This window comes from Primulina huaijiensis, chromosome 11, assembly GCF_012295235.1.
Source record: "Primulina huaijiensis isolate GDHJ02 chromosome 11, ASM1229523v2, whole genome shotgun sequence".
Lineage (NCBI taxonomy): Eukaryota > Viridiplantae > Streptophyta > Magnoliopsida > Lamiales > Gesneriaceae > Primulina > Primulina huaijiensis.
Genome location: NC_133316.1, coordinates 7,342,754 through 7,355,399, shown reverse-complemented (window position 1 = coordinate 7,355,399; position 12,646 = coordinate 7,342,754). Strand labels below are relative to the sequence as shown.

At 35.8% G+C, this 12,646-nt stretch overlaps 2 protein-coding genes across 2 annotated transcripts; both read left to right on the top strand.

Moving 5' to 3' along the window:
* The first annotated feature begins 897 nt into the window (after positions 1-897).
* LOC140988328 (uncharacterized) lies at positions 898-1,452 on the top strand. Its single transcript, XM_073457358.1, has one exon. The coding sequence runs from the start codon at positions 898-900 to the stop codon at positions 1,450-1,452; it is 555 nt and encodes a 184-aa protein (XP_073313459.1).
* Positions 1,453-1,725: 273 nt separating this feature from the next.
* On the top strand, positions 1,726-10,345 carry LOC140988327 (uncharacterized). The gene is made up of 2 exons (XM_073457357.1): positions 1,726-1,850; positions 9,790-10,345. Exons 1-2 carry the CDS (start codon positions 1,726-1,728, stop codon positions 10,343-10,345), a joined length of 681 nt encoding a protein of 226 aa, XP_073313458.1.
* Positions 10,346-12,646: the final 2,301 nt, after the last annotated feature.

Sequence of the window (12,646 nt, the reverse complement as noted above, 5' to 3'; positions counted from 1 at the left end):
TTCATGAGTCTTTAAATTCTCTTCGTTAAATGTATTTATTTCATGCAGTAGTTTAGTTGCTACCTTTTTGTTAAATAAGTGAGGTCGGACCGGAGTTGGAGTAAAGAGATAAATTTTAATATTAAGAAAATATTCCTAGAATTTATTTAAGATAAATAATAAGTTAATTTATTGTAAAAAAAAGTTTAGGGGAATCATTTAATTGATTAGAGATAAGTAGTAAATGAATTCTTTTAGGTTCAATAATTTAATTAAAAGCCTAAAATAAAATATGTGACCAATTGAGATAAGTTAATCTAGACTTATTTTAATTAAGAAATTATAATTTAACATGATAGTAAATTTATCTTTAAAATTTAAAGAATTATCCATGCATGCAAGATAATGGTATTCCTTAATTAATTTATTTATTCACTAAAATATTTAATGGGTAGATCAAACTCTAAAGAATTAAAATACAAGATTTAAGAAATATTTCCCCTCCTTTTTTAAAAGTTTCGGCCCTCCTCTTTATTTTTTTAAAAAGATTTTAATTAGTGGGGCAAATTTTTCTTTAAGTACCTTTCCTTATCTATCATTCTTGAGAGATAATTCCATCACACTAAATCATCAATAATTAATATTTAAGCAATATTTTTACCTCCATTCTACTTAAAAATTTCGGCCACCTAGGAGATTTAAATAAAAAATTGGTCAACTCACAACTTTGATCTCCTTATCCAAAATTTTGGTAGATAATCCCTCAACTTTAATCCTCAATATTTAAACAATTAAGCAATATTCTTCCTTATTTTTTTTAGCTAAAAATCAACCACCCCTAATCAGATTGGTACTTTGCAACGAGCTGGAAAGACGCGTTGGAGTTCTCATTTTGAGTCGATTTACAGTATGATAGATATGTACATCTCTGTGATTATTGTGCTTGAGCAGATGGTGGAGGAAACATCTTCGAATTCTATACGAGGGGAAGCTACAAGTTTTTTGATTGCATTGAGATCATTTGATTTCATATTTATCCTATATTTAATGCATAAGATTATGGGGATCACATATTTTCTTTGTCGAGCTTTGCAAGAGAAGTCTTTGGACATTTTAAATGCAATGGATTTTGTCTCAACCACCAAAGATTTACTTCATACTTTGAGAGTAGAAGGTTATGATATTCTTCTAATGATCGTGCAATCAGTTTGTGAAAATAATGGTATTGAGATACCAGATATGAATGCTTGGTATAGATCTGCTACAGAAATTTCGAGCCAGCAAAGGGATTCTATTATATTTGAACATCATTACCGTTTTGATGTATTTAATGCTGCAATAGATATTCAAGTGGAAGAACTCAATAGCAGATTCGATGATGGGGCTGTAGAAATTTTTAGACTTAGTTCTGCTTTAGAACATCGAGACAACTTTAAGTTGTTTAATGCTGACGATATTTACAATCTTGCATAGAAATTCTATCCTAGTGATTTCAATAAACAAGAACTACATTATCTGAAAAGTCAGTTGGATCATTATAAGTTTGATATAATTCATCATTAAAGGTTTCAGAATATTTGTATTATTTCTGAATTATGTCGACGATTACTAGAAACTGAAAAGGAACGTCATTATCACTAAATTGACAGATTGATCCGTCTTGTTTTAACGCTCCTTGTTTCTACTGCGTCAACAGAACGATCATTCTCAGCTATGAAACTTCTTACAACATCTCTCCGGAATAAGATGGAAGAAGAGTTATTGGCAGATTCTACGATTGTCTACATTGAAAGAGAGTTTACTGCAAGGATAGACGTTGATTCAGTAATTGATGAGTTCTACTCATTGAAAAACCGCAGGGCACATCTTCAGTAGTTTATATCTGGTTTGTATCACTCTGTAATATTAATATTTAATTTTTAAATATTTGATTTATATTATTTAATGTTGTTTATCGATTTATTTAGCCCATGATCAAAATATTTTCTGGCTACGTACCTGCTTGCAGACAACCTATACTTGGGTGAGTTATAATTTAAGTAGTAGCAAAGGGGCTGCTATCGGGGGGTTAGCTTCTGTCCAGAAGATTACCTAAGGTTCGGTTAGGGTCCTAAGAGGGTGGCCAAGGGTCTGGTCATGAGGCTAAGGGCCTGGGGTCGAAGCTAGACTAGGTTCGAATCACACTAGAACTAGGACTCTTGTGCAGAAAAATACAGCAGCTTCCTAGGTATGATCGAAGGTCTTGTTGGGCTTGAATTGGGTTGAAAAAGGTTTATTTAGGTGTTATTAAGCTTTGGTTTAAGTTTGGTTAAGTTTCGAGTCCATACTAGTCAAAACAGGGATATATGTCTAAGTTTAAAAACGAATCGAGGAACCTATCGAAAAGCTAAATTTGAAGCCTAAGAAATAATTATGGGAGGGTTCTAAGGTATTAGGATAAGTTTGGAATGATATGGGACGTCGGTTCGAGGTCTGAGGATGAATACGAAAAAATATGCTGCTAGGGGTAAAACGGTAATTTTATACTCGAAAATTAGTTAACGTCATGGCAATATCATGAATGTTGTTTTATATGATAATATGATTATTTTAAATTTTTATGGATGTTTTTATGATTTAATATGTTAAAATGTTATTTTTAAATGTTTATGGATTTTTTTAATGTTAAAATGTGTATTTAAAATGTTTATGGATTTTAATATGTTAAAACGTTTATTTTAAATGTTTATGATTTAATATGTCAAAATACATATTCTAAATGTTTATGATATAATATGTCAAAATGTTATTTTAAATGTTATGATTTATTATGTTAAAATGTTGGTTTCAAATGTTTATGGATTTTATGATTTAGTATGTTATGATTTATTATTTTAAATATTTATCGGTTTTTATGATAAAACGAAAACGTTAAAAGATATGTTGCATGCTTGGTTTAAAAGAGTTGGCAGCATAGGAAGGTGATAGCATATGCATCTCGTCAGTTGAAGACTCATGAGAAGAATTACCCTACCCATGACCTAGAGTTGGCAGCCGATGTATTTGCTTTGAAGATCTGGAGGCATTATTTGTACGGAGAGAAGTGCCAGATCTTTACCGACCATAAGCGCCTCAAGTACTTCTTTACGCAGAAAGAGCTGAATATGCGTCAGAGGCGATGGTTGGAGATTGTGAAAGATTATGATTGTGACATTAGCTACCACCCGGGTAAGGCTAATGTAGTCGCGGATGTGTTGAGCAGGAAAGTTGCAGTGATGGCCCATCTGACGATTCAGAGACCTCTTCAGTCTGTGATGCAGAGGTTTGATCTGGAGGCATATCCTCAAGGTAGAGTTCCCCGTCTATCTACCTTGACTATCCAGTCTTCTCTCATAGACCGTATTCGTAGTGGTCAGCCAGCAGATGAGCAGTTGGCAAAGTGGAAGCAGAGAGATGAGGTCAAGGGCAGTGTCTTGTATATAGTTAGTGACGGTATTGTAAGATACCAGGACAGGATATGGGTTCCTAGCAGTGATTCAATCCAAGCAGATATTCTATTAGAGGCCCATATGTCGCCATACTCTATTCATCCAGGGAGTACGAATATGTACAAAGACCTGCAGTTATTGTACTGGTGGCCAGGAATGAAGAAGGATATCAGACGTTTTGTAGCCGAGTGTCTGACTTGTCAGTTAGTGAAGGCAGAGCATCAGAGACCAGCAGGCCTGCTCAAGCCTCTCCCTATTCCCGAGTGGAAGTGGGAGAATGTTACCATGGATTTCGTGACCGGCTTATCGAAGTCAGTCAGAGGATCTAATGCTATCTGGGTGATTGTCGATCGTCTTACCAAATCAGGGCACTTCTTGCCTATCAAGACGACTTTCACCATGGTTCAGTATGCAGAGTTGTATATCCGGGAGATAGTCCGACTTCATGGTATTCCAATTTCTATCGTATCTGACAGAGACCCCAGATTCACTTCCTCATTTTGGAAGAGTTTGCATTCGACGATGGGTACGAAGTTGCTGTTCAACACAGCTTTCCACCCTCAGACAGATGGGCAGTCAGAGCGAGTTATTCAGATCTTGGAGGATCTTCTCCGTGCTTGTGTTATCGATTTCTCCGGGAGTTGGGAGTCGAACTTGCCATTAGTGGAGTTCACCTATAACAACAGCTTTCAGTCGTCTATAGGAATGGCTCCGTATGAAGCATTATATGGTCGCAAGTGTAGATCTCCTGTTCATTGGGATGAGGTAGGAGAGAGAGCCGAGTTGGGTCCAGAGATTATTCAGAAGACTGTCGATGTAGTAGCCCAGATCCGTGACAGGATGAGGACTGCTCAGAGTCGACAGAAGAGTTATGCGGACCAGCGGAGGAGAGATTTAGAGTTCGCCGTGGACGACCATGTCTTTGTGAAAGTAGCACCTATGAAGGGTGTCATGCGATTTGGGAAGAAAGGGAAGCTCAGTCCGAGATTCATTGGACCATTTGAGATCCTTGATAGAGTTGGGACGCTAGCTTATCGTGTTGCTCTTCCGCCGAATCTGGTCGGAGTACACAATGTGTTCCACGTCTCTATGCTGAGGAAGTATATAGCAAATCCTTCGCATGTCCTGAACTTTGAGCCGTTAAAGCTTACTTCGATCTTGTCTTATGAGGAGAGACCAGTGCAGATCCTAGACAGACAGGAAAAGAAGCTTCGGAACAAGCTGGTTAAGCGAGTTAAAGTCAAGTGGCTTAACCATTCAGAGGAGGAAGCTACGTGGGAGTCTGAGCCAGAGATGAGGAGCTGGTACCCAGAGTTATTCGGTGAGTTTTAATTTCGAGGACGAAATTTCTTTTAAGGGGGGAAGGATTGTAGAACCCAAAAATTAGACTACGTATAATCCATGCATAATTCCTAGTATTTAAATTAAAATGATTTTATTTCATGAGTCTTTAAATTCTCTTCGTTAAATGTATTTATTTCATGCAGCAGTTTAGTTGCTACCTTTTTGTTAAATAAGTGAGGCCGGACCGGAGTTGGAGTAAAGAGATAAATTTTAAAATTAAGAAAATATTCCTAGAATTTATTTAAGATAAATAATAAGTTAATTTATTGTAAAAGAAAGTTTAGGGGAATCATTTAATTAATTAGAGATAAGTAGTAAATGAATTCTTTTAGGTTCAATAATTTAATTAAAAGCCTAAAATAAAATATGTGACCAATTGAGATAAGTTAATCTAGACTTATTTTAATAAAAAAATTAAAATTTAACATGACAGTAAATTTATCTTTAAAATTTAAAGAATTATCCATGCATGCAAGATAATGATATTCTTTAATTAATTTATTTATTCACTGAAATATTTAATGGGTAGATCAAACTCTAAAGAATTAAAATACAAGCTTTAAGAAATATTTCCACTCTTTTTTAAAAAGTTTCGGCCCTCCTCTTTATTTTTTTTAAAAAGATTTTAATTAGTGGGACAAAATATTCTTTAAATACATTTCCTTATCTATTATTCTTGAGAGATAATTCCATCACACTAAATCATCAATAATTAATATTTAAGCAATATTTTTACCTCCATTCTACTTAAAAATTTCGGCCACCTAAGAGATTTAAATAAAAAATTGGTCAACTCACAACTTTGATCTCCTTATCCAAAATTTTGGTAGATACTCCCTCAACTTTAATCCTTAATAATTAAACAATTAAGCAATATTCTTCCTTATTTTTTTTAGCTAAAAATCGACCACCCCTATTTTAAAAGATTTAATTTTGTTTAACAACTCATTCTTTATTATTCTTCCCCTTAATTTTTCCTAGGAAGATATTCTCCCCACTTTTAAATCTCTATCAAATAATTAATTAAGCTATTTTCTCCCTTGTACCTAGACTCAAATTCAACCCAATGCACCCTCCTAATTACCCCTCAAAATATTTGATATCAAACTCTTTCCTTATCTCACAAATTAAAAAGATAGAAAGATTTATTCTTCTCCTTGATCTTGCAAATTTCCATTTAGTCTCCTAGCCATACCTCCTCTCCATATTTTCGAAAAAATTCAGTGGCAAAAATAGAGAGAAAAACGTGAGAAGCTAGGGAGAAAAGAAGAGAGAAAAGAAAGCAAAAAAGAAAAGGAGCAAAGCAACTCCGTCTCCGTCGCGCCGTAGCGTCGTGTTAATTCGCTATCCTTTCAAACGATTTCCAGGCATGCTTATATTTTTATTTGCTCTTCAATCAAGTCATATTAATATTTTAAAACATTTCACATGCATGATTTAGAAGGCGAAAACCGAAATTTTGACAACAACTTTCTAAGAAAAGGATGCACAATTTTCGGCCCTCCCCTTGTGCTCTCACGGTTCACTTGCTTTTGGTGTTTCAGGTGGTTGACTCGTGTCCAGGCTCCCAAGGCGACATCTAGACATGTACTAGGACATATTAGGATCATATTGGTCCCTTTAATCAAGCCCCATACCCGCTGGAAATTCAGAAATGACAGCAACACTTCCATAGTGTCATATTGAGTCTCGAAAATTCTGTGTTGCTATCAAGGGTGATGTTCTAGATCTTGGCTGCCCTAGGGTCCTATAGCCATGGTTAGAACACTCCCCTATCATGTCTAAGACGTGACCAAGTCGCCCCTTTGAGGTTTGGTCCATGGCGGAATCGGTTTTTAAAACAAAAAGAAGGAACATCCCCTCCCCTTCGACCTTTAAAAAAATTCTGCATGTGTCTTTCGAGTTTGGCGGCATGGTGTGGATCTTGGTTGGCCTCTGGACCTTAGCCACGGTTCATGCCATACCCCTCAATGTCTAGATCGTGCCATGGTCAAGCAAATGGCCACTGGAACGACGCGGGACAGCGAAGGAAACAAAACACACCCCACGCATGCAAGGGTGCACTCGGGTGGACGTTCGGTTGGTTAAGGGGACGGTTCGAATTGTGGCTGGCCTTGGGCCCTTAGCCATGGTTCCAAACTTTCCTTAGGATGTTTGCAAGAGGTTCTGGTCAGTGGTTCAAGCCCTAATGGCCGGTAGCCTCGAAAACGACGCAAGGAAACGAAAGCGCTGCTGCTGTATTTTTGGACAGCAAGTTCGTGCTTCGGTTCGGAGGCTCGTTTGGGTTCTTGGTTGGCTTTTAACCTATGGCCTTGGACTGGACAGTACCTCATCAGGTTAGGAAGGTCATGGTTTTGGCCGTTTGTGATTCGGATCATTTTAGAGGTCGTACGAGAATTTACGGTGCGATGTGCCAAATTGACTCTCGAAAGAGCGTTTCATGTTTTGGCCTCCATTCCCAGAAATTTCGGCTCTTACCATTTTAAGAGCATTATTTTATCATTTTAAGTGTATTTTAATCATGACTAAATGATGGTTCGGTGTTGGTTCAGGTTGGCACGGATTCATGATTAAATACGAAGTCGTTGGGCGTAATTGTCTCGTTTTTGGATTCAATTACGAAGTTTGGTCAAGAAAATCATTTGCATATTTTTCATGTTAAATTTAAAGTCGCAGCGAGCCTGGGAGCGATCCAACCCAATCAGTAAAATTATTCAGGATATTTAATTAAGTTATTTAATTATATTACATGCAAAATATTCATTTTGAGATTTATGCGATATTGCTTGTGGCCACTTTACTATCATGTGATCATTACTCCACCCGGTCACCAGTTACCAGTCAGTTCAGTTTGTACCACCCAGTATACTGTGGCATTAGTCTGATCAGACGATTATTATTTCACCCGGTCGTCAGTTACCGGTCAGTTCAGTTCAGTTCAGTTCAGGGACCACTTGCGTAGACCTTAATCTCACCAGAAAATTATTACATGCTATTTCATTACAGGGCTCCAAGGAGCAAACATTGTCACTATGATTTTTAGTTCAGTTATGTACGTATTATAATTAATCATGACACGATATTTTACGTTATGCCTCATGACACGATATTTTCACTTGCATGCGATTTTATTATTTATTTACTTGTTATTTACGATATATGCATGATGAGTTTTTAGACTCACTAGAATTGATTGTTGTAGGTACTGATGATGTCGGGATCGAGGGCGGGGACCAGTGAGCCAGCTCGAGTCGGCAGTAGTGGGACCCAAGGACCTCATTTATCAGTTTATTTATTATTTTTGCTAAAACTCAGTTTGTTACAATGAATTATTTTAATATGTCGTTTTGAAACATTATTTACTTCCGCTGATATTTTTGAACATTAAACTTTATTTATCAGTTTATTTATGAATGAGGCATTTTATTTAATTAAAGAGAAAATTTTTAAATTTTTCCGCAAATTTTCAAGTACGAATTTAGAGGTCTCTACATAAAAGTTATATTATCAACAATATAAAATATAACTGGAATGATAAAAGAAATACTCCCTTTGTTGTCTCTGGACAATCAAACCACCAACGATATGAACATCATCACTCCCATACTACAGCAACAACAACATCGACGATATGTCGCACCCCAACACCGACGACAGCAATATCGTCGAACAAATAACATCAACGATACGTCGCACCCCTACTCCGGCGACAACAATATCGTGGAACGAATAACATCGACGATACGTCGCACCCCAAAACCGGCGACAGCAATATCGTCGAACGAACAACATCAACGTGGCGTCTCCCAACAAATGACAGCCAACAATATCAACGATAATAAACAACAATAGATATAATATCAAATCACCCAATACCAGTGATTTATCATCGTTCAACGCAATAGTATTCATCAATACTAAACAATAACAACATATGCTCGTACTTCAACACGTACCTGATAATCGAGTATATATATAATCTGGCTATTTCTTTGATCCCGAGGCTTGTGTTGTATCTAAATAATTCAACAACAATTATCAGCTCATTATCACCGTATCAATACAATCATAACAGCCTCAATATATAACATCAAATAGCCCAAAAACAATTAATTCAACAAAATATAAAACTCGATTATAAATTCTTATCGTTCATCAATTTAATATTCTAGTGTATTTAATTCACAATACTACCATCAAATACACCCTAATTAATTTAACATCAAATAATAGGCTATTTTACAACATCTGTCAAATTGCGAAAACTTTATATCAACATGTAGCCTATACTTCGTAGACTCCGAATATACAATCAGAAGTAATAACAACTAATAAACAACTCTCCAATCTCACTTCAACGATTAAAATCCCTAATTATAATAAATTGGGAATAATTCTAAACAACAACACAATAATCTTCTCTACTTCGTTAAAATCATACACTATTCAACAATCTTCAATTTCAGTATGATTTAACAATTTATCGGATTTATTCCAAAAATCGACGAATTTCAAACATCACCAAAAATATAAAATTTATACCTCAAATCGAAGACCTCGTGTCAACGATTCCAGAACTGAAGTCGGTTCGTCGATTTGATAAACCGATAAGTCGCACGATCGAAAAGAAAAGTCAAAACTGTATTATTTCTTTTCTTCCCTCTATTTCACGTCTGTTGCCTCCCACTCTCTGTTTATGTGGTGGCATTGAATTTCAATTCAATTCCACCGCTTTAAAAAAAATTTAATTATATTATATTATAATATATAATATATAATATTTTAACACCAGTACATCCCTTTGGACCAATCACACGATCAAATTTTCCAAAACTCAAAACATGAAACTTCTATATCTTTGAGTTTTCTACGTTATATCCAAATCTCAAATCATTTGGATTTCATATGACCAAGATATGTCATATTTCATTCTTGAAAAATCATTAATTATTTAGTAATATCACATTACTAAATCAACAACTTGTAATATTTACTTCAGGCATTACAAGATTGGTACTTTGCAACGAGCTGGAAAGACGCGTTGGAGTTCTCATTTTGAGTCGATTTGCAGTATGATAGATATGTACAGCTCTGTGATTATTATGCTTGAGCACATGGTTGAGGAAACATCTTCGAATTCTATACGAGGGGAAGCTACAGATTTTTTGATTGCATTGAGATCATTTGATTTCATATTTGTCCTATATTTAATGCATAAGATTATGGGGATCACATATTTGCTTTGTCGAGCTTTGCAAAAGAAGTCTTTGGACATTTTAAATGCAATGGATTTTGTCTCAACCACCAAATATTTACTTCATACTTTGAGAGTAGAAGGTTATGATATTCTTCTAATGATCGTTCAATCAGTTTGTGAAAATAATGGTATTGAGATACCAGATATGAATGCTTGGTATAGATCTGCTACAGGACGTTCGAGCCAGCAAAGGGATTCTATTACATTTGAACATCATTACCGTTTTGAAGTATTTAATGCTGCAATAGATTTTCAAGTGGAAGAACTCAATAGCAGATTCAATGATGAGGTTGTATAATGTGGGGCCCCGGGTCCGATATCTAATACTAATAATTATAATTGTCACACACCAAATGATTGAGTAAAATACATAATTTGTTGTTCATAAGCTTACATAAACATCGTCAAAATAATTTAATTGTCTCAAATGTTTGAAATATAAATTTTTAACATGCCAACATGAAGTAGTGAACCAAAGAATCCAAACATCATCACATAGCTCCTAAGACCCGAGAATCCCACTCTAACTCGTATCTCCTCGCCTGGAGCTGGACTCTGGCATCCCAAGCCTCGCCTCACCTACCGTCAAGCACATGAAAACAAGAGGTACCGGACATGCCGGTGAGTATAAACCCAGTATGATACAATCAATCACAAATGAGAGTTAAATTTTCAAATATTTCATATAAATTCATAAAGATGCAATATAATGCAATGCATGATCAGAAGCTGTGGGCTATCAATAAATCTCAAGATCAAGTGAATCATCTGGTCATAGGGTACCCAAGGGAATAGAATCACCCAGCAACATCCACCGACTCATCCGCTCGGGGTGGGGTGCTGTGTTCTACAATCCCAGGACTATGGTGCGCCTATAGAGAGTGTTCAGGCCATAGCAGCGACCTCCGCATACACTATGCCAACTCAACTATAGCCCCATACGTCCAACAAATCAATATATCAAGGCGACCTCCGCCATATCAAATCTGAATCAACAAGTGGCTCAATATGCAATGTCATGATGCAAATCAATATCATCATCTCGATATCATAATCAACTCATCTCAATACAACAATCATCATCAAATCACCAATAGTTCATCAAGCCATAGAGTTTTCAATTTAAAATAAAAATGATACTTTTACCTCGTATGTTATCGACCGTAACATACCTTTCAAATATTACCAAAAGAAGATCGAAATGTGTAGATGAGAAGTCTTGAACCTTTGAATTCTACTATAACTCAAGGACTTTGATCATCTATCAAAACAGAGTAATTTCTGTTCAAAATTCATAATTAGTTCAATACTGCTTTGAATCAAGATCCGTAAATTTCTTAACCTTAATATGCCATAAAAACATTCATTGAATCATTTCATCAAACACATAGCATGCGTGCTAAAGAAATTAGCTCCTATACTTTGCCATTGGCTTCAATTCCATTTTAAATTCAAACCAACACAATTTCAACATCTCCAACATCTCAAATATCAACACAAATATCAATTTTAAACTTCATCCCATTTCCAAACTTGAATAAAAATATAACATACTTACACCATCTTGAAGATCTTGGAGAGAGGATCACAAATCTAACTTCATTTCATAATTTCCTTGAACAAATCTCCCATAGATTGAAGAAGAAATTAGAAGATGAAAGGAAAAATGAAGAACCCTAGCTCTAAACCGATGGAGTAGGAAAAAGAGAAGAGAAAATGATACAAAAATCATTCCCCAATCAAATATATACCATCCAAACCTCAAAACACGTTTTTTGTAAAAGTGCTGGGCGCCATGGCGCATGATTTTGGCGCAGCCGCGCGCACCATACTGTCCAACAACAAAATTTCAGCACCTGGCGCGCCATCGCGCGGGATCTGGCGCAGGGGCGCGCCGTATTCTGCCCAAAAGGTATTTTTAACTTCAGAATTTGCGAAAGTGGTAAACTACAAAGTTGTAGCTCTATGTCTTTTCGTGAACCTCTCCAAATTTCAGATTATTTGAAGGTGTGAGTAAAAAGGTATGCTAAATCTCCCAACATGTGTCATTGTAGGAACGACGATACGCACGACACACTTCGGGGCGCTTTTGGCTTGTCTTTCCTAATGATTTGAACAAAACTCAAAACATAAAAGTTATAGCCTTATGTCATATCTTTTTAATGGAAGTAGCCTCACATCAATTGGATCAATATACAAAACATTATGCTAAAAACCACAACTACTGCCACATTTTTCATACCGTTTCTGCACTTCCATCACCTATTTAGCTCAAATTCAACCTTTGATTCTACCCATCAATTATCTATTCCATTCTATAACATTCATTACCATTTATACCATAACGTAAAGTCATAAACCATCACAACTAATGCCACAATATTTCAAAATTTGGGCATTACAATTCCTCCCCTCTAAAAATAGATTTCGTCCTCGAAATCAATCATCTCTTTCAAGTCTAACATATAATAATCAATACTGAAAATAAAAACCGAGAATAGAAGCGTACTTCATTGGAATAACTCTGGATATTTTTGTCTCATTTTATCTTCTAATTCCCAAGTTGCCTCTTCGACACCATGTCTGTTCCACTGTACTT

Excerpts from the sequence above, each read along its gene's own strand:
- LOC140988327 (XM_073457357.1), top strand. The coding sequence starts at position 1,726 with ATGGAAGAAGAGTTATTGGCAGATTCTACGATTGTCTACATTGAAAGA. Across the intron at positions 1,851-9,789 it reads AACCGCAGGGCACATCTTCA|GCATTACAAGATTGGTACTT; the intron begins GTAGTTTATATC and ends TATTTACTTCAG.
- LOC140988328 (XM_073457358.1), top strand. The coding sequence starts at position 898 with ATGTACATCTCTGTGATTATTGTGCTTGAGCAGATGGTGGAGGAAACA.